General features: G+C 31.4%; 1 protein-coding gene across 2 annotated transcripts in view; it reads right to left on the bottom strand.

The window, feature by feature from the left end:
• LOC148276082 (uncharacterized) overlaps positions 1-19,581 on the bottom strand; it is a 95,371-nt gene that overhangs the window by 33,272 nt on the left and 42,518 nt on the right. Inside the window, exon 3 of one of the 2 annotated variants that reach the window (XM_088234783.1) lies at positions 8,054-8,171. In XM_088234783.1, coding sequence (XP_088090909.1) covers positions 8,054-8,171 — 118 coding nt within the window. Of the gene's footprint in view, positions 1-8,053; positions 8,172-13,599; positions 14,487-19,581 lie in introns of those variants that run through there. The other variant, XM_088234782.1, reaches the window with a different exon arrangement.

The raw sequence follows: 19,581 nt of genomic DNA, 5'->3' as shown, positions 1-19,581 counted from the left end.
ATAAACATAAAATAAAATTTTATATTGCAGCACTTATGGTGGTCTTAACATATCGCGCCATCGCTTGAACAACGGTGATTGGATCCACTCTGCAGTGGCTTGGAGAATTTCGTTATTAGATTTTTTTAGGCGTTCCCATAGGCTCCAGGCTCTTTGGCGAAGCAGGGCAGCGAAGGTGTTTATTCGTCCAGCTGTAAACATTTCAGAGGCACTGCAGTACCTGGGCAATCCGAATAATTGTCGGTATGAGTTGTTATACGTGATCCTTAATTTATTCCACGCTCCTTGCGTATAGTTGTTCCAAAGTTCCGCTGTATACATGGACGTCAAATACGAAGTAAATATGATTTTCTTCACTTCGTTACTGCATTGAAAGAAGCGTCTCGCTAGCATAGAGGCCCTGACATTAATGGCTCTTCTCTGTCTCTTTATGTCCTGATCGTCTTTACAATTATCAGTCAGTATGTGCCCTAGATATTTGACTTTTGCAGTTACCATTAAACTGTTGTTGTCTAGGAATACAGGTGGTGATGGGTTCACGAACTCAGAAAGTGACGTCTTGTGTTTAAATATAAGTACGGCAGATTTTTTTGCATTGTATATCATATTGTGGTCAATTGCATATTTTTCGCAAATATTGAGCAACAATCTCATACTATTAATAGATGGAGTCAATAATACCATATCATCTGCATAACTAATATTGTTAGCGCAGACGCCGTTAACATGACATCCGACTTTGGATAAATTAAGAAGCACGGTGAGATCATCCATATATAAATTAAAAAGTGCCGGAGACAGACAACCTCCTTGTCGGACTCCACATTTCAAATAAAAAGGCGAAGATGTAGCATCTCCCCATTTTACAATATTTTCCTGTTGTGTGTGCCAGGCTGCCAACGTATTAATAATACAAGATGGAATTCCTTTCTTCTCCATTTTATTCCATAATATTTTATGATTTACGCGGTCAAATGCTTTACTCAAATCCAGAAAGCATGCGTATGTATTTGTTTTTCTTGATTTATAGTAGGCCACTGTTTGTTTTAAGGCAAATATTGCCATATCTGTTGACAAAGCTGCTTTAAATCCGAATTGGTTTCCGCAAGTATTTAATTTCTCCGAAATAATTCTTAACACCAATTTTTCGAAGATTCTGGATATCATGGATATCATAAAAAACAACACCATCATCATTCCTTATCTGTACACCAATCGCAGCGTATCTTGATCATTTTTGTTACATGAAAGTAAGAAAATCAGTCTTGTGCTTCAGATACCAGTCCAGGGACTATGAAATATTCTAGTGTGAAAATCCCTTTAAATAAATATTTCTTATAGACCATGTCGGGAATCAAACCCGAGACCTCTTGCATGGTAGGCAAACGCAATGACTACTACACCACGAGATCAACGAGTTAAAAAAAATAGCCAATGAGAAAAACATTATTAAAATCTTTTAATCCACATATTCCGAGCAAATAAATTTGGCTCTCTAGTTAAATCCTGTACGCTTTTCGTGACACCACTTAAAACATTTACTGCACTTAACTCTAAATTCCTTACGTGTATTTTTCTAACATAATTCTGGTACACCATACGTGCCAGAATTGCATTTAATGGCATCTTCAGGATCTTCAAAATTGCATTTTAATTCATTAGACAGAATTATATTTTATTATATATTTCAAATAATAGAATATTTTCTTAAAGTACACCGCTGCCAACACATGTTTCAATAATTTGTCTTACTCTGTTCCATTGCAATATTGCGTATTGTATCTTTTTCAACTTATTTTTAAACGTACCTACACTTAAGATAATATTTAGTTTTATATAAATCACCCTTACATTGTATAATATTCACCAGTCTGAAGATGCCCATTAGAGGGTGAAAGCGCTAATTGGTCAAAATAAATAAGTGGAAGTGTACCAAGTATTTTTTAAATTAATAACTTATATTCAAATATAAGTTATTACATCATTACACTGGAATTCCATCAAGAATTGTCAATAAATAATTTAAATGAAATATATAAACATAATTGAAATGATAATTGAGATATGTTTTCTAGAAACTCACTCAATACTATAAAGAAATATAAGAAATAGGAGCAATAAATCATATGCCAAATAATAGAACGTACAAAATTAAATTAAATAAAAAACACAAAAATACATAATAAAAAAAAACATAAAATATCAAGACATTGAAAAAAACATAAAAGATGTAATACATAATAATTACATATTCTACCATCTACCATATACATGTGTTACTATTATTACTTTATTTAATTATTTTGTATTTATTTTTACTATCAATTAATTTATTGAGTTTTTGTACTGACATTTCTTGGTGGAACTGCATTTTAATTATAATAATAAAAATACGTATATAGTTTTATTCCACTTTTATTTATAAATTTTTACCAGAGTCCGCAAAATTAAAAATTAATTAATTACCGAATTGAATTATAAAATTACTGTAAAATATTAATTATTACATATTGCCATGTATTATTAAATAACTTTTCGGCATTTCATTTCTTGACAAGTATAAATTTTTGTTATTTATATTTTTTTATTATTATTTTGTACATTGTTTTGATTAGGTTGTATGTTGTTTAATATGTTTATAAATGTTTTTGATTTATATGTAGAAGAGTCCCGACTTAACACGGAATTTTCTAACAAGTCGGGACATAAAAAAATATAATTGTGCTATGATAAAATTTCGTATTGTGTGCATTAAATAAATAAAAGTTATCACGCTATCCGAATTTGACACACTATAGGAAATATGAGTACTTTCCTCTATATAAATTTAGGATGAGTGTATCTCTTCTATTCCCGGAACGACAATCTATACTCTGAATATTCAGCTTAACGCGTAACTGTCCACTTTAAATATAATTCCCAACCCAACTGCTCTTCATACAACAATTTTTTTCCACCCGTTCTATATTTTCCTTCGCTGACCTTTATTGAAAGTGTATTTTTTAAATTGAAAAACAATTTTTCTTCCTTGCGGTGTCCCGTGCCGAGGGAAACATTAGATATAATTTTGAAACAAGCCCTTAATTCATATTAAACAAATAAATACTTTTTTTTCCTATTTTATTTATTCATATTTTTCTCTTACAAACTATAATAAATAATAAAAATAATGTGACTTCACTGGGGTTACCCGTGCCGAGGACATAACAATATACTTTTGAAATGTCTTTACATTAGAGAATAAACAAAGAAGACTAACTTAATAAACAGAGATAATTAACAAAATACTCAGTTTTAAAAACTAGGTATATATGTACATCTATATTATTTATATTACAAAATGCACAATGAAAATAACAAAAACCTAACATAAGCTATACACTTGTGGAGTGATTGATTCAATATTGTTTTGGGCGAATGAGACAATCCATTTTACTTCTACCTAGCTCCACTATCCATTTTTTATAGCCCTTTAAAACATTTTCTCGTTACTAATTGTTTTAATAGAGAGTGGAAGTAGGTTATAGATTTTAATTGATTAATTCTCAAAATCCTTTTGTCCGAAAGTGATTTAAAATTAGGGTACTATTTGCAAACCCGGCAAAATCCATCTTTCTTTATTTTGAGCAAATCACAAAAAAAACTGATACAATTCTTAACATCAACTTTTGTTTTAAACTTCATTTTTTAATTACAATCAGTAAATATTTTATACGTAAACAGTGATGACCTAAGCATGATTATGTCAAGAAACAAAAGTGAAACAATAAATTTTATTTTATTCATTCCAACTTTGCAATACTCAAGTAGAGGTTGCCATGTTTGCAACAAACCCGATAATTTAAAAGTCAAGTTCTTACAAATAAAGCCGTATTTTTAAGTGACAATGTTATAAATATTGTAAAAAATTGTATTCGGAATAAGTTTCAATTAATATCTCACTTTTTTTAGATTTTGCCGGGTTTGCAAGCAGTACCCTCGTATGTCACACTACAAATAATAAAAACGTAGTGTGAGTACTTGTTGTATTTATGGCCAATGAGAGTAGGTTGTATTATTTAATTGAGAAGCAGACCAATCCTCTTTAATAGAAATTCGTGATAATTTCAAATGTATTTTTGTTGCATCTGGGAGAAATTTATTTAAAAAGAAAAAGGATATTTAATTTCTATTTGTAACGTATTAATTCATATTTATCATTTTTCCCTATCCGCACCCGTGGTGCATAGGGCATTGCATTGGTACTCCATTTGCAGCGTATTTTATACATTTGATACATAATGACAATATCAGTCTCACGCTTCAGATTCACTCCAGCTTAAATCGGTAGTCAGATGGCAGAAGGAACCATCTGTAATTTTCAAAAATGTTCAGGAGAGCTAAAATACGACTCAATTTCAAGACTTTAATCCCCAAAATCAAATATTTTAGTATTGCTTTTCAATAATAAATTACCAATCTAAATTATGCTGTTTTTTTATTTTTTTATACTATGTGTATTTACTGAAATATTGATTAAAATTTTTGAAAACTAAAAAACAGAAAAAAATACATATGGTCCCTTCTGCCATCTGACTACCGAAATAAACACAGCTTTAAATAAATATTCCATGTCGGTCCTGCCGAGAATCGAATACATCAAATAAATGAATTATGTGGAACGTGGCGTAGATATTCACTTATAATATATTGCGGTAAAAGTGATTTTTTTTTTCTTTTCGCCCCAATTCCAAATAGTAAGAAACATTTATTCAAGTTCTTGTATGATAAGGTAATGGAAAATAATTAAAAGTTTCTTGTTCATTGAAATGAGTTTTTGTTGCGAAATAAATACCCAACGTTGAATAAACAATTATGCTCCTGCCCGTAGGCAATTTGCATTACTTTGATAAATTAAAAAACAGAGCGTTGTTAGGTGAACGTAGGTATATTAAGGTGACTCTAAACGAAAACATGAAACTAATTATTTATAGATGGCGCTTTTATCATTTTTAAAAAACAACTCATCTTATTTTTTGTTTTGTACACCATTTTGTGAAAAGGACCTAAATTATATTGTTATGGTGTTTGTTATAAATATATTTGTTAGAGACTCCAAATAATACAAAACAAAGCGATGCGGGTAATATTAAGATGTGGGAGACGAACAAAAGTTAAGAAAATGATTCAACTTCTAGATATCATGACAATTGATCGAATAATCAAATTCAATGTTACTAATTAAATAAACAAAATTATTAAAGGAATGGTTCCGAGATATTTTCAAAATAAACTAAAAAATAATGAGTTCTTTCATTACTTTGCAACAAGAGGATCTAAAATATAAGACTGGAAAAGAAATCAAAAGCAATGTCCCAGAACTGCCTTATGTACAAGGGAATACAATTATTTGAGGAAATGCCAGAAATATGTGTAATAAATAATGTAAATACTATATTTTAAATTAAATGTAAAAAGTATATATGTGAAAAATATTAGGTAATATATAGAGTAAATAGTGAATATAATTAATGAAAATGTACATATGAAACAGTGAATAGTATAAAAAAGTATCAACAATATTTTGAGTTTGTCCAAATTTTTGTAGACAAGGAGAAGAAGTATAGAAATTGAAAAAATAACATTTTCAGGCGTTGCCTAGTATGCAGGTGAAATAATTCAATTAGATAAATCTCACCTGCAAAAATAAAGGTTTCAGCTCTTTAACTTCACAAACACCAACAGATGAAAGAATTGAAGGAATATAGATGTTCAAATATAGGCAGAATGGTGAATGTTACACAGTGTGTAAAGTGGCCACTTAAACCAGCCATTGACAGGTCATAAGCCCTGTAGATGCCTAGACTTCTATATTACCTTTTCTTCAATGTTCTTCATCTCTGTTGTAATATGTTAATAAATTAGTATTTTAAGTGTATAATAGTGATAAATAATGTTAGAATAAATACAGATGTAAATATTGTGTTGTAAATATATATTAGACTATGTTAATCATATAACTAAATAAAATAAATAATAATAAAAATAATAATAATCAATAAAGTGTAAAGTTTCCGCAAACTAAATTTTGTAAAATTTCTATTGAAAATAAACGTAAAAATGGCATTTTTCAATAAAACATGATAAATGTGCCATCTATGTATAGATATAGTTTCGTATTTTCGTTTAGAATCACCTTAACGCGTAATGTTTTTAAAGGTTTTTTTTCGTACTTTTTCCAATGCTTACTATCTTTCAGTTACATTTTTTCTTCTTATTATCTTGACAAAATAAATTTGAATATTGACAAGGTTTACAAAAAAATATGTGCAAATATAACACATCCAAACTTTTTTTATTTGTGGATGTAGCCACTCCACTGGCCCAAAGGCATGTCCCCGAGTGTCTCTGTATTATTTATTTTATATATAAGAGTACTTTCGCATCGACTGCTATTATAGTTTAATATCAAAAATTAACAAGAAATCTGAAAATTTATTTTAAAAAATGCATACATACAATGAAAAGAGAAAAGACCTACAATAAATATAAATTACACTCTGATATATGAGACATACTTCTCAGCTTCCTTTCTAGTCTTTTAAGTTATCCATTTATGGACTAGAGTTTTAAAGCACACGTACTATTTATTACAATCATATCAAAATAATAACACAATCGTTAGAACATTTAAAAAAATAGCTTTGCCTTTGCATCTTGTCTCGATGTCCCTTATGTTTGTCAATGCTTCTTTCTTTTTTCTTTAAATGTTTTAAACTATTCTTTTATTGTAATATTTAAACCTTATAAATTGTATACATGGACAATGTCCGTTAATAAATAAATAAATAAATAAAAGTACTTATGTACCTAAGTTTTGTCCTAAGTACCTAAGTAGTAATTATATTTGAGTTATTTTGAATTTTTAATCAGAAATACCGTATAAAATGTTCGCTTTTATCTAATGTTTTTGTTTATTTTTTAAATGGCACAATTCTGAAAGATCGGTGTTAAGAAATGACATAAACGTATGATTTTCTTACTTTTCATCGGACTACAGCTTTATATCTAAGTAAAGGAATCAAAGGACAAATCAGAACATGACCTAAAAAATTACGTCAGCGTGTGGTAACATCATTCAGTTCAATTCAGTTCTCGCTGTCCTGTATTATACACCATGTAATAAAGACATCAAAATAATGTCTTCTATCATCTTCAATTGGTATAAGAGCTCCCCTAACAACAAATAACAAAATCTTACAAATATTAAACTGGATGTTTTTTTTTCGATGATAACTTTCTGGTAAAAAAGAAGGAAATCAAATAGAAATTAATCCACTTCATCGTTGATTACATCATTTGCTTAAGGTGCCCGAGATCCCGGGTCTGATTACCGGCAATATCGATAGGAAATGTGTACAGTGATTTTCACATATTCTAGATTGAAGCGAAAAGCTAATCATCTTGCTTTCGTGTATCAAATCTTCAGTTGGATTATCAATAGAGTGCCATTATTATCTTATATTTTGATTTGTTGATTGACATAATGTACATCATATTTTCTTTAGATGTACCAACTTTTTATTTTTTTTGTCAGTTACTTCTATGTGGATTTTCTCACATAAAAGTCTACACTTTCAAGTTCAAATCTTCGTGAAACTAAAAGCACATTAATTTTTTTTTAAAGTGTTGAGCGTTAGCGAATATAACATATTTATAACATTTGAATGAACCTTTCTGAAACTTCTAGACGTAGGTTTGGCAGTGCAGATGATAAACACCCATACACATGTGAATGTGATACTTTATAATATCACAAAAGAAGCCTTATTTTCGGGAGATTACGGGTTGAACCCGAGAATGTGAGATGTGAAAACATTTGCCTTTTACTCAACATATTTAAGGCCCTGGACTTGGAGGAGAAGAATCATCTTTAAAGATCTAGGTTTGGAGGGAGAGATTTCATTTACCCATCCCCCTCACAATTCATCAGGTAGCAGTGATGTCAGAAGCTTATTTGTCACTGATTTCCACTATAAATAAATAAATAAAATAATAGTACAAATGGATTTACCTGAATGATTCCAATCGCTTGTTGCCTCCAAAGCTGATTCCAGAAAGGGAGTCAATATCGTGGGTGTCCCTGATAAGGTTGCCTCCTCCCAGGGCATCAAGGTTGCGAACATTTTGACCTAGAACAAAAAATAACACATAAGCAAAGAGGAATTAGGTACAGAGATATCACAAAAATCAGGTCATTTTACTTTGGTAGTATTATTTGAACTTCTAATTATTTAGAATTTTTCTATATTTTGATTTTTAAAGTGAAAGAGAAATTAGGAAACAGCAATTTTTTTATCAATGCTGAGAAAAATTCCACAGATTTTCCTTAGTAAAATGTAAATATTATATATAATAAATTTATAGAAAGCTTTTGGTGTTATTTTTTATCTTATTTCTCGCAGTCTCAATCCTGGGAATTGGTTTGCAGCAAAGTCCTACATCTCGTCTTCCAATTCACTGTATCATCTGCAGCCCTCTTCAGCTCAACATATGAAGCGCAGTTCAAGTCCTCGCAAACTTTTTCTAAAAACTCCCATCGGGGGCGCCCTTTGTGATTTGTCCTCTCAGCCAATGCAGGAGACCTGCATGGCGCATAATGTGGCCGATCCATTCTACTCGCCTCTCTAAGATGCTTTTAATTGGGTGCCACCCTGCTTCGATTCAATTGAAAACCTCATCGTTAGTGATGTGGTCTCTCCAGTAAATTCCTAATATTCTTCTGTAGCACCACATTTTAAAGGTCCTTTGCCTTTTTTTTATCTCTTTCGGCAAGGCGCCATCTCTTACACCCGTATATCAATATGCTCCATACATATGTATTGGAAAGTTGTTTGCGGAGCTTTAGGTCTATGTTGTTTGTAAAGTCTCAGTGCATTTTTTCAATATTAAGTTGTAGAACTTCAGCTCATTGTCCACTCTATAGAAGAAAGTCACTTCGGAACTTACCTCAAAAATTATAATTTTTATGTGTGCGATTTAATTAATGCTAACGCGCGTCATTTTTTTTCAACCCAATCAACAGGCTTATAAAAGTCCTGATGGATTGTCATTAATGATATTATATAATATCGTCGTTATTCAGGCGAAAGTCACTAACTCTAAAATTGAATGTTTTGAGTTAAATATGGCATTCGAAGCGTAAAATTATACGTCGCCGAGGTAACTTTGCTAGAAAAAAGTTGTTTAAATCCGAATAATTTGTTTTTTACTATGTGACTTTATGTAAATATATCAAAACATAAAAAAACATGATTTATATATGTATAAATTAAAATTAATTTTTAACGACAACACAAAAACAAATATTTCTTATATTTCCTTTCTTTCACTAATTCTTTTAGCTTGCATTGTCCAGCAGGCTTATTCTGTCACAATTTCGTTTCGTAAGTTCGTTCGTTTGTCATATATCCATCTCACTCTAACGCTTAACGTGTACCTCTTAAAACCATAGACCATACAGACTAGTTTACTTGGGGTTAGTAGAGCCAATAATTCAATATGGATTAAGAATATGGAGCCTAAGTTTCAAGTCTTATACCGACAGGGTCTTGAACCTACGAGTGCAAATTTAAAAAAAACATCGTACCTGTAAAAATAAAGATTGAGGCAAAAGACAATGATAAAGTATTATTTGACTATGTCAACGTTTTGCCTATTCACAAACAGTGTCAGTATATAAGATAATGACAGATCTTTTCCTCGACCGCAGTTTTAAAAGTAACCGATAAGATCATGACCCGACAAGTATCGGCACAGCAGCTGACGGTGCCTCGACAGAAAAAATACTATGGAGATAGAACAATGGGAAGTGTAGTACCAAAACTTTTAAACTTAATACTTTGTGAAAATCAAGATGAAAAAAAGGTAAATATATCTTTGAAAAATCATCAAAAACTCATTAAAAAGAACAAGTAAATTTTAAACGTGCACATAAATATTTTCTCCATTTTTTATTATACTCTGTACTTACCTCTTATAAAAAAAAATGTAATGAAACCTGCAGACAAGCCTCGGCTTTGCAAAAACAACAATACAATTATTTATGCTATTTTATTGTTAAAACAAATAAATAAAATAAAAAAAAAACAAAAACGTATTTCGTTCTCGTTTCCTCTCATACGATACAAATGAATTAAAGAAACGAATTAGTAACATATTAAGGCCACATATTATAAACGAGATACGCCACTTAACCAAATTTTGGCTTCCTCACCACGTTAAAAACATTCCAGATATTTAAAATAAATCAGAAGGAAAAAAGTACCAATGAAATTTATTGATAAGACATGAATGTATTATGTTGCGTACTTAAAATCTTTAAAACACAAAAATGTAATTTTTTCATGGTCTCCAAACTTTCAAAATGCGACTTCTTAAAATGATGTTTTTTGGGTTAGTGACTTTTGGTTGAACAGTGACAATATATTGATTAAACTAGACCTAAACAATATTTGAAGTCTTAAAAACTATTATTAAAAAGTAGAATTGCATGGTCAGGTAAAATCTAGGCAGATATGGCAAGGGTGTCTTCTCAAGTCAGGAGTGATTACACCGCTTGCTTCTCGAATCTTGAACCTTTGCTGTAGGAACACATCGACGTATTGTTTTTTTAAAAATTTATTTATCTGATTACACAACCAACATAAAATTATTGCATTTAATATAATGGTCCATTGACTGTCTAAATTGGATTAGTAACCCCGTTCTATCATCATCATCATCATCATCATCCCCATTCAGCATTGGGTACAAAATTTGTAAACAAAATGCAACGTATTTCGATCATCTGCTTACTGAAGGTAATGTGATCATTTACCTACTGATGTCACTCAAGAAACAATGAAATATTGCAGTTTAAACAACCTTTATTATCAATATTTAACGTTCACCCTGATAAGAATCGAACCCAGGACCTGAAGTGTAGTAGGCGAATGTGCCAATCACCACACTACGAGGCGGACTTATCCTAACTCAATTTCTTTTATCAGGATTTTCACCTGAGATTGTGCAATCATCTGCAGGTTTGCCAATTTTCAATTCAGCTTATCCAAGTTCATTTTACCAACCTATGATGCATTGTTATTGTCATATATGAGGATCATCAAAGATGAGAAAATATGTCTAGAACTATTGTTTGCTACAAATTTGAAAACAGATTCAAAAAGAGAAACTATATTCAATACGCTGGAAAAGTTTTGTGACAAAAAGTAAATTCCTTTTAATGATATTTTGTCAGTTGCTACAGATGGCGCAGCGGCTATGACAGGGCGTCACAAAGACTTCATAGCGTGCTTTAAAAATAAAGCTCCTGACTTGCTGTGCATTGCGCAATTCATCGCCAGCATTTGGTTGCAAAAAATCTGAGTGAAAGCCTGCATACATCAGTGCAATATGTTATCAGAGCAGTTAATAAAATCAGATGTAACTCGTTGAATGATAGATTAATTAGTCAGCTTTGCATTGCCAATGGTGAAAATTTCAACCGATTACTGCTTTACACAGACGTGCGCTGGCTGTCAAAAGGTATTTGTTTGACGCGATTTTACAACCTATTTGGGTCTGTGATAGAGTTTCTAGGAAACAAAGACACAGAATTGCGCGACAAACTTATCTCATCAAATGAGGATATTGCGTACTTGACAGACCTGTATGAATTATTTAATGATGTCAATTTCCAGCTTTAAATTTGATTAAGACAAAAAAAAGCGTTGCTGCTTTTGAATCCAAACTGCTATTTTATAAAAGAAATACCAGCAGTCGCAAATTCAATAACTTCTCGAATTTATCAGCAGTATCATTCAAGAACGACGACTCGCTTGTTTACTGTCATTACTTGGAAAACCTCCGCACTGATTTCAAGGAATGATTCCAGAATATTATAAACATGGACATACCATACTAGGTTTTAGATCTTTTTTCAAATGTTAACACAGCAGGATCATCCTAGTTAGAAGAAGAAATAATAGAACTAACGACAAATGAGGAATTAAAAATTAAACTTAAGAATAGCTACCAAGATTTTTTGTTGCAGAAGTCGATTTTGCAACTGTACCCAGGATTATGGGCGATTGTTTAATTATTTCTGATAGCATTCCCGTCGTTCTATTTAGCTGAACGTGGATTCAGTGCTGGGGCAACGTTGGTAACTAAAAAGAGAAATCAGTTCCATGTTACTGAACGCGGCGACTTAAGATTGTTTTGAAGTAAAATCGAGCCTGATATTAAAAAACCCTTTAAAATGCACCAAATTCAACCTTCTCATTAAGTTTTAAATTCAATGTATTTTGAATGTTAATAAAAATACTTCTCAATATAATTTAGCACGCGTTTTAATTGCCGTTGAAACATTCTTCTTTAAACTCAGAAATAGGATATGTGTTATATCATATCCTATTTTACAACGATATAACATTACAGTGTATTTACACGTCTAAATATAATCGTGGCAATAACCGTTTCAGATTTGTGACAGATGGAAAGTAAAAATAAATGGGGTGGGACTCTAGAAAAAAAAAAAATCTAAATGTGAACGATGGGCAAAATAAGGTTGAAGAACCTATGATTTAGACAAAGCAGACGTTATGAGGATTATACTCACATACTTTCCATTTCTTATGTGTATATTTAGACAGACTCGTAAATAATTATGTGTAATTCGTTTCATTAATTCAGTCTTTTGGAATGACAGCAAGCAATTTCACAATCCAAAATAAGAGAAATTCCTATATGTGGATGGTGTTATGTAATAATTTAAGGTACGGAATATTCGTTTTCATGAAATAGACGCGAATTTATGTGAAAATTTTACTTATATTTGCAAAAAAAAGTGAAGTATGGGTACCAATTAGTGTTTTTTTTTTTAGGAAAAAAATATAAGTAAATAATATTACTAATAAATTATTAATAAATTATAAAAAAAAAAAAATTACACGTGAGTGGATCCGATCGCTAGGCGTTTCATATATACAATATTTTTGTCGTTTTCGTTGCCTGAAAGCGTGGCATTATTTGTAATCCAGCTAATCGGTGGTCGGGTAAGGTGGTAGGGTGAGGTGGATGGTCTGAGGTTGGGAGTCTGCCGCAGAGTTTGCCCACGTTGACCGGTCGTCCAGCGGGCAAAATGTCCAATGTTCCAAAATATTGTTCGACCAGAAGATAATAAAGGTAAAACGTTTACATATCAAATGAAGAAGAAACATTATATCAATAATCTGGATTTCATTAAATATTAATTTATGAATAATTGAAATGCGATTTACACCAAACTTTTTTTTATGCTAAAATGATTATCGCATAACACCGTTCATGTATAGAAGAACAACACGGAATACGTAGGAGTATATTTTTTATTTTCGTAGGTTTATGAACTGTCTCATTTTGAAATGAAATAAGGCGGGAAGGTTTCAACTCAACAGATTTGTCTTTGTAGGTAATACGAAGAGATGTTATATTTTTCCCCTTGTCGTGAATTACGAGCATTCTTGTGTACCTATATTATAGCGAAGTAAATATGAAAAGATTATATTAAAGGAAAAAACAAAAATAAATAAAAAGCAATTTGTTGTGAATATTTTATTTCATGTTACAAAATGCTTGCTTTCCAGATATCACAAAATATAATATATTTTTCGAAGCGTAAGTCTAGTGTATATTATGATTTAAGTCTTATTCCAATCGAGATATAAACCATTTTTTGTTTTACTTTTTTCCGACCAAATTTCCGCCACCGACGCTATCTAAATTTTTGACAATGTTTCCCCCGGCAATGCTGTCAAGATTTCTATTTAAAAATTCCAAGAAATACTTTCCCCTTGGCGTGTGGAAAAAATTGACTAAGTTTCTTTCACTAATGGTGTCTAAATTTCTTACCAAGTTCCCGCCTCCTATACTGTCTAAATTCCTTACCAGATTACCGCCACCAATACTGTCTAAATTCCTTACTAGATTACCTCCTCCGATACTATCGAGGTTTCTAACAAGGTTTCCCCCACCAATACTGTCTAAGTTTCTTACCAAGTTTCCCCCACCGATGCTGTCTAAATTTCTAACCAAGTTTCCTCCGCCGATGCTGTCGAGATTTCTTACCAAGTTTCCTCCGCCAATGCTGTCTAGATTCCTTACTAAATTTCCCCCGCCAATGCTGTCTAAATTCCTAACTAAATTTCCCCCGCCAATGCTGTCTAAATTCCTAACTAAATTTCCCCCGCCAATGCTGTCTAAATTCCTAACTAAATTTCCCCCGCCAATGCTGTCTAGATTCCTCACCAAGTTGCCTCCCCCAATAATGTCTAAATTTCTTACAATATTTCCCCCTGCAATGCTATCGAGGTTTTTCGATTTATGGTCATTAGAATGCCTCGAAAAATGATTTTCCATGGAATTGTGTCGGTTGGAGTGTGTTTTTTGTTTCATTGCCATCAGCATGGCTTCTTCAGCCGGATATCCTGAAACCAAAAAAAAAACTGTTATTAAAATACTGAGCAAAGAAGTTTTTATAATATAAATATGAACTCATGCAATTTATTGCCAAATATTAGCTAGGCATTAAATATATTGATTAATTTGATTTACTAATAAACGATAGTTTTTTAAATAGATTTTAATTTCGCTTCTTAAATTTTATTTAATTAAATTTTTACTATAAAGTTTATGTTTGAAGCTCTAACTTTGTGGTTATTCATTATAATAAAATAAATAAAACAACTTCGTTTTTAACTACTAATTTTTATTTTTCACCGACCGGTTTCAAAGCAAACAAGCTGTCAGGTTGTCAAGGTTTACGTAACTAATGAATTGATTCCTTTTTATTTTATTTCTATCATGTTCACTAAATACTACACGTGGACCCAATAAATCTAGTGTTTTTTTTCTTACACGGGTGGTAATCTGATATCATGAATTCGCAAATCATCTGATAGAAAATAATCATAACTTCAATAAAAACACTGGATTAAAAGTACTTCATGTTGAAAATAAAATATTAAAATTAGACAACTTAGAAATCTTAGAAATTAAAAAAGCGATTCATAATAAGAAAACAATAATTAATAACCAAATAAACAATATTTTTTTTAGTCCTCTCCTGGCCTACTTCGAAAATAATGATATCAGATAACCACCCGTGTAAGAAAAAAAACACTAGATTTATTGGGTCCACGTGTAGTATTTAGTGAACATGATAGAAATAAAATAAAAAGGAATCAATTCATTAGTTACGTAAACCTTGACAACCTGACAGCTTGTTTGCTTTGAAACCGGTCGGTGAAAAATAAAAATTAGTGGTTAAAAACGAAGTTGTTTTATTTATTTAAAATTTTTACTGTTTACAATATTATGAGTTTGTCCAAATGTTTGTAGACAAAATACTGGATTTCACCCTCTGAGGAGTCATAAAGATTAACAAATTACAACAGGGATGGAGAACATTTTAGAGAAGGGAATATTTAAGTCTAGGCATTTACAGAGCTTATGACCTGTCATTGACTGGTTTAAGATGCCACTTTACACACTGTGTAACATTAACAGGTCATAAGCCCTAGACTTATATGTACCGAGAGTTATATATTCACCTCTCTATAACGTTCTCCATCCTTGTTGTAATTTGTTGTTTTATTATTTATATTTTTTTAGTCTTGTTTAAGTTGCAGTTTAAAATACTATTTTTCTTTTAAACATATCATGACCGTAATTTATATTTAATATGTGTTTATTCCATATATTTTTTTGTCTATCGTATGCAAATATGCCTGTAATTAACACTAATGTCTGAGCACCCGATGACAAACAATTAGTTGATAGTTTATCGTGGTGAACATTGCTTATTATTTTACGTTTTATTCTGTAAAATAATATTATAATAAAATACTTTAAATTAATTTTGAATAAAGACTAATAAAGATTGTAAAACAAGTTATAAAAAAGGTTGACGTTGACATAAAGCGAGACAGACAAGACAAAAGGACAAATACAACTTTTCATTATTATTTTTAAGAATAGCGATTTATTTTGAACAAAGCAATATGGTGATTCTGCGAAAAACGAAACCGTGGCTCCGTTTTTTAATATTTCAAAAGACAAAGCTTTCACGAAAGTATCGCCCTCACAATACTGTGATTAAAAACAAATCGAATCACTGATTGTGAAATATAAATACTCTGCAAAGCGTTATTTTTATTTATACAATGAAATGATACACTTGGGTATAAAACAATTATTGCAAAGTACACTTACCGTGAAGGACAGTATTACGAATTATTTGGAGAACTTTCTTTACAGAACAAGTGTAGACAGAACAGGAAAAAAAACAGAAAAGGATAATATATTATTATTAAAGTATGAAAACATTTTTATAACGAACAAAAACTTATAAATATGTATGTGAAAATTGCACACGACAAAACTACAAACACAACTTTTGTATTGTAATAAATTAAATTTTTGTTAGGTAAACGTTTCGTAGGCCTCATGGTGTAATAGTCAGCGCGTTAGCCTACCATGAAAGAGGTCTCGGGTTCGATTCGCGACATGGTTGATATGAAATATTTATTTTAAAGGGTGTTTTCACACTAGAATATTTCCTAATACCTGGACTGGTACCTAAAGCGTAAAAATGATCATCTTACCTTCATGTAACAAAAAATGATTAAGAAACGCTGCGATTGGTGTAACAATGCTGTACCCTATGCACCACCAGCTGCGGAAAGGGAATGATGATGATGATGAAACGTTTGACAAAGAAGAAAAAAAACAAACCACGTGACCATATTATCCTAATTTCATTGATTCAAACACTTTATTATAAATATCCAATATTCTATTAACAAATCTTCCGTTGCTATACTTTAGTAAATAAATGTTCCATTGCCACTTTTTTATTACATAAATGTTCTGTTTAGAGTTTTCTATATTTATTTTCCCTCATTTTGTAGTTAATTAGAGCTAATTGTGAAAAGTTAATAGTGTACCTCTCAGATACGAGGCGACTACAAATGTACAATATATTGACGCGACTATTGGAGTGTTAATAATTGTGTTCGTCGTCCAGTAAAGGGATATATTTTCCCCTTACTAGGAACTAGGATATAAAGCGCTTTCTTTTATTCGACGACATTTAATATTGCTTGCGGATTCGATTATATTTGCACTATACTAAAAGCTTTCAAATCCTTTTCTAAGGAAAAAAACTATATTTAATTTAAAAATACTTTTATCCATCATCTCAAGAGTACTCTTTCTTTAAACTAAATCATAGGTTGAGGTTCATAATTCATATAATAACTTTGTTGAAAATAATAAAATCACCGAACGTCGCGCGTCGTGGTCTGCAGGGATGACGTCGGATATTTTTTTAACAAAGGTTTAAAATATGCATGTTTGAATTAGCTGAAAACAAGACGGATAAAGGCCACAAGGGCCGTTTGAGGCCAATACAAAGGACATGACAATATTGTCTTGTCCTAGCTCCGTGAACAGTCTCGATCGAGCAGGACAGAACGCTGGAACAATATGAGAATTCGGCCGCAGTACACACGTGAGCGTTGCAAAAATGAAAACACGACGGCGTTTGTTACGAGGGAATTCACAATTTTTTAAATTAATTTTAAACCAAGATGTATTGGAATTTTTAGTGACGAACTAAATAATGAAAAGGATTTCTTGCCACCACTTTCAGCAGAATTTATTTTTGGAGCGACACGTTCAGGTAAAGTAAATCGCTATTGTCATACAGTCCTGTCCGTGCGTATTCACATGAAGACAGTGTGGGTACACGCGGTGGTCGGGGTAATAATTATTGTTTCGTGGAGATAGCCTGCCCGTCTATCTCGGTGGCGATGTCTCGGGACAAGTTTTTGTCCTACAAATTTCTGTTTACACGTGGACAATGGTCGAGTTCTGGCACAAAAAAGAATCATGTAGTGTAAATAGTCTTTAAAGGATAAACGGCAATTGAAAGTACATTCCTCCACATACCCGAAACCGTTTTAAAGACCGTGAGTCTTTCTATCGGTTTCACTCACACTAAAAAGCTCTATATTTTTACTCGAGTAACTCTTTTAAAATTTCAAATTTCGTATATCGCGATTTTAATTGAATTTAACTTTACAACTTTCACTGCGTTTTTGGCAAATTATATGAAGGGCCTTTCTGGGATAAACGGTACGTGTTACTTAACTGCGCCTTACTTGCAAGTAATGTTTATTCAAAGCGCACTTGGCAGCCATTACGTGTGACATCAAAGTAACGTGACGTCAATTGCGAGTCATTTTGTTTGTGCTCGTCTTACCCGAAAATTGTTATGAAAAGTTGTTTTTTATGCATTGATAGTTATGTAAATAGAATCGTAAAAAAATGCTTTAAATATTTCACAATTAGATTTTTAATTTAAATTTAAATTAAAATTAAAAATTTAATTTTTAAATTTTTACAACAATCAAGACCCCAGCTGACGTCTTTGATCTGCAGTCAGATCTCGACCGTCTAGAGGATTACTGCAACTCCAACTGCTTGGACCTTAATCCTTCTAAGTGTTCAGTTATTACATTTAGTCGCAAAGTTAAATTTTTACGTACTAACTATGTGATTAAGGGTCAAAACCTCCAACGCTCATTATGTGTAAAGGATCTAGGTGTCTTCCATGATAGTAAATTACTTTTTGACGCCCATGTTGACAGCATCATAAAAAAGTCATCGCGTGCGCTTGGCTTTGTTATGCGTAGTTCTACGTCGTTCACTATGGCAAAGACACTTAAAATCCTTTACTGTACATTAGTGCGAAGCAACTTAGAATATGCATCACAAATATGGAATCCTATGTACAATGTGCAGATATCACGCATTGAAAATATTAAAAATAAAATCGTAATTTTCATGTGTTTCCGGTTGAAACTTGAGTTTAAATCTGACCAGTATATTCATATATGTAAAAAACATCACCTACTGCCTCTGCAAAAACGTCGTGAAATAGCGGATATAATTTATTTACTTAAAATTGCCTCTGGTTCAATTGACTGTCCTGAACTACTTTGCAAACTTTCTATCAATGTTCCTTCCAAAGTTTTAAGAAATAACCCTCTTCTTCACATACCTCTTGTTTCATCTAATTATAGGCAAAATTCATATTTATGGCGAACTTTTAATAATTTTAATGTAATTAATAAATCATTTAACATAGATTTATTTGAAAATAATCTTAATAACGTGCGGCGTTTGCTTTCGAAATAACTCGTAGTATTTTTTTTCTTTTCTTTTAAATTTACATTTAATTACTATTCATTTCATGTTCGAGAATCTTTTTTAACTTACTGTGATGCTACTTGTGAAAACCTGTAATTGGCTTATTTGTTATTTGTTTTGTTATATAAATATGAGATAATTATAGCTGTTGGTTATCCAAATAAATAAATTAAAATAAAATAAATAAATAATATTTTCAACATTATTCCGGATTTGTGGAAACTCCCTAAAATGCCAATATTTTAACTGTATTCGATATACTATCGACCATCTGTTAAAGGAAGGTAAAAATATCAGTCTTACGCT

The sequence above is a fragment of the Micrasema longulum genome, unplaced genomic scaffold, assembly GCF_059751315.1.
Source record: "Micrasema longulum isolate JH-2025_06_02 unplaced genomic scaffold, ASM5975131v1 h1tg001282l, whole genome shotgun sequence".
In the NCBI taxonomy this organism is placed as follows: domain Eukaryota; kingdom Metazoa; phylum Arthropoda; class Insecta; order Trichoptera; family Brachycentridae; genus Micrasema; species Micrasema longulum.
This window is presented reverse-complemented; position numbering and strand designations above follow the sequence as displayed.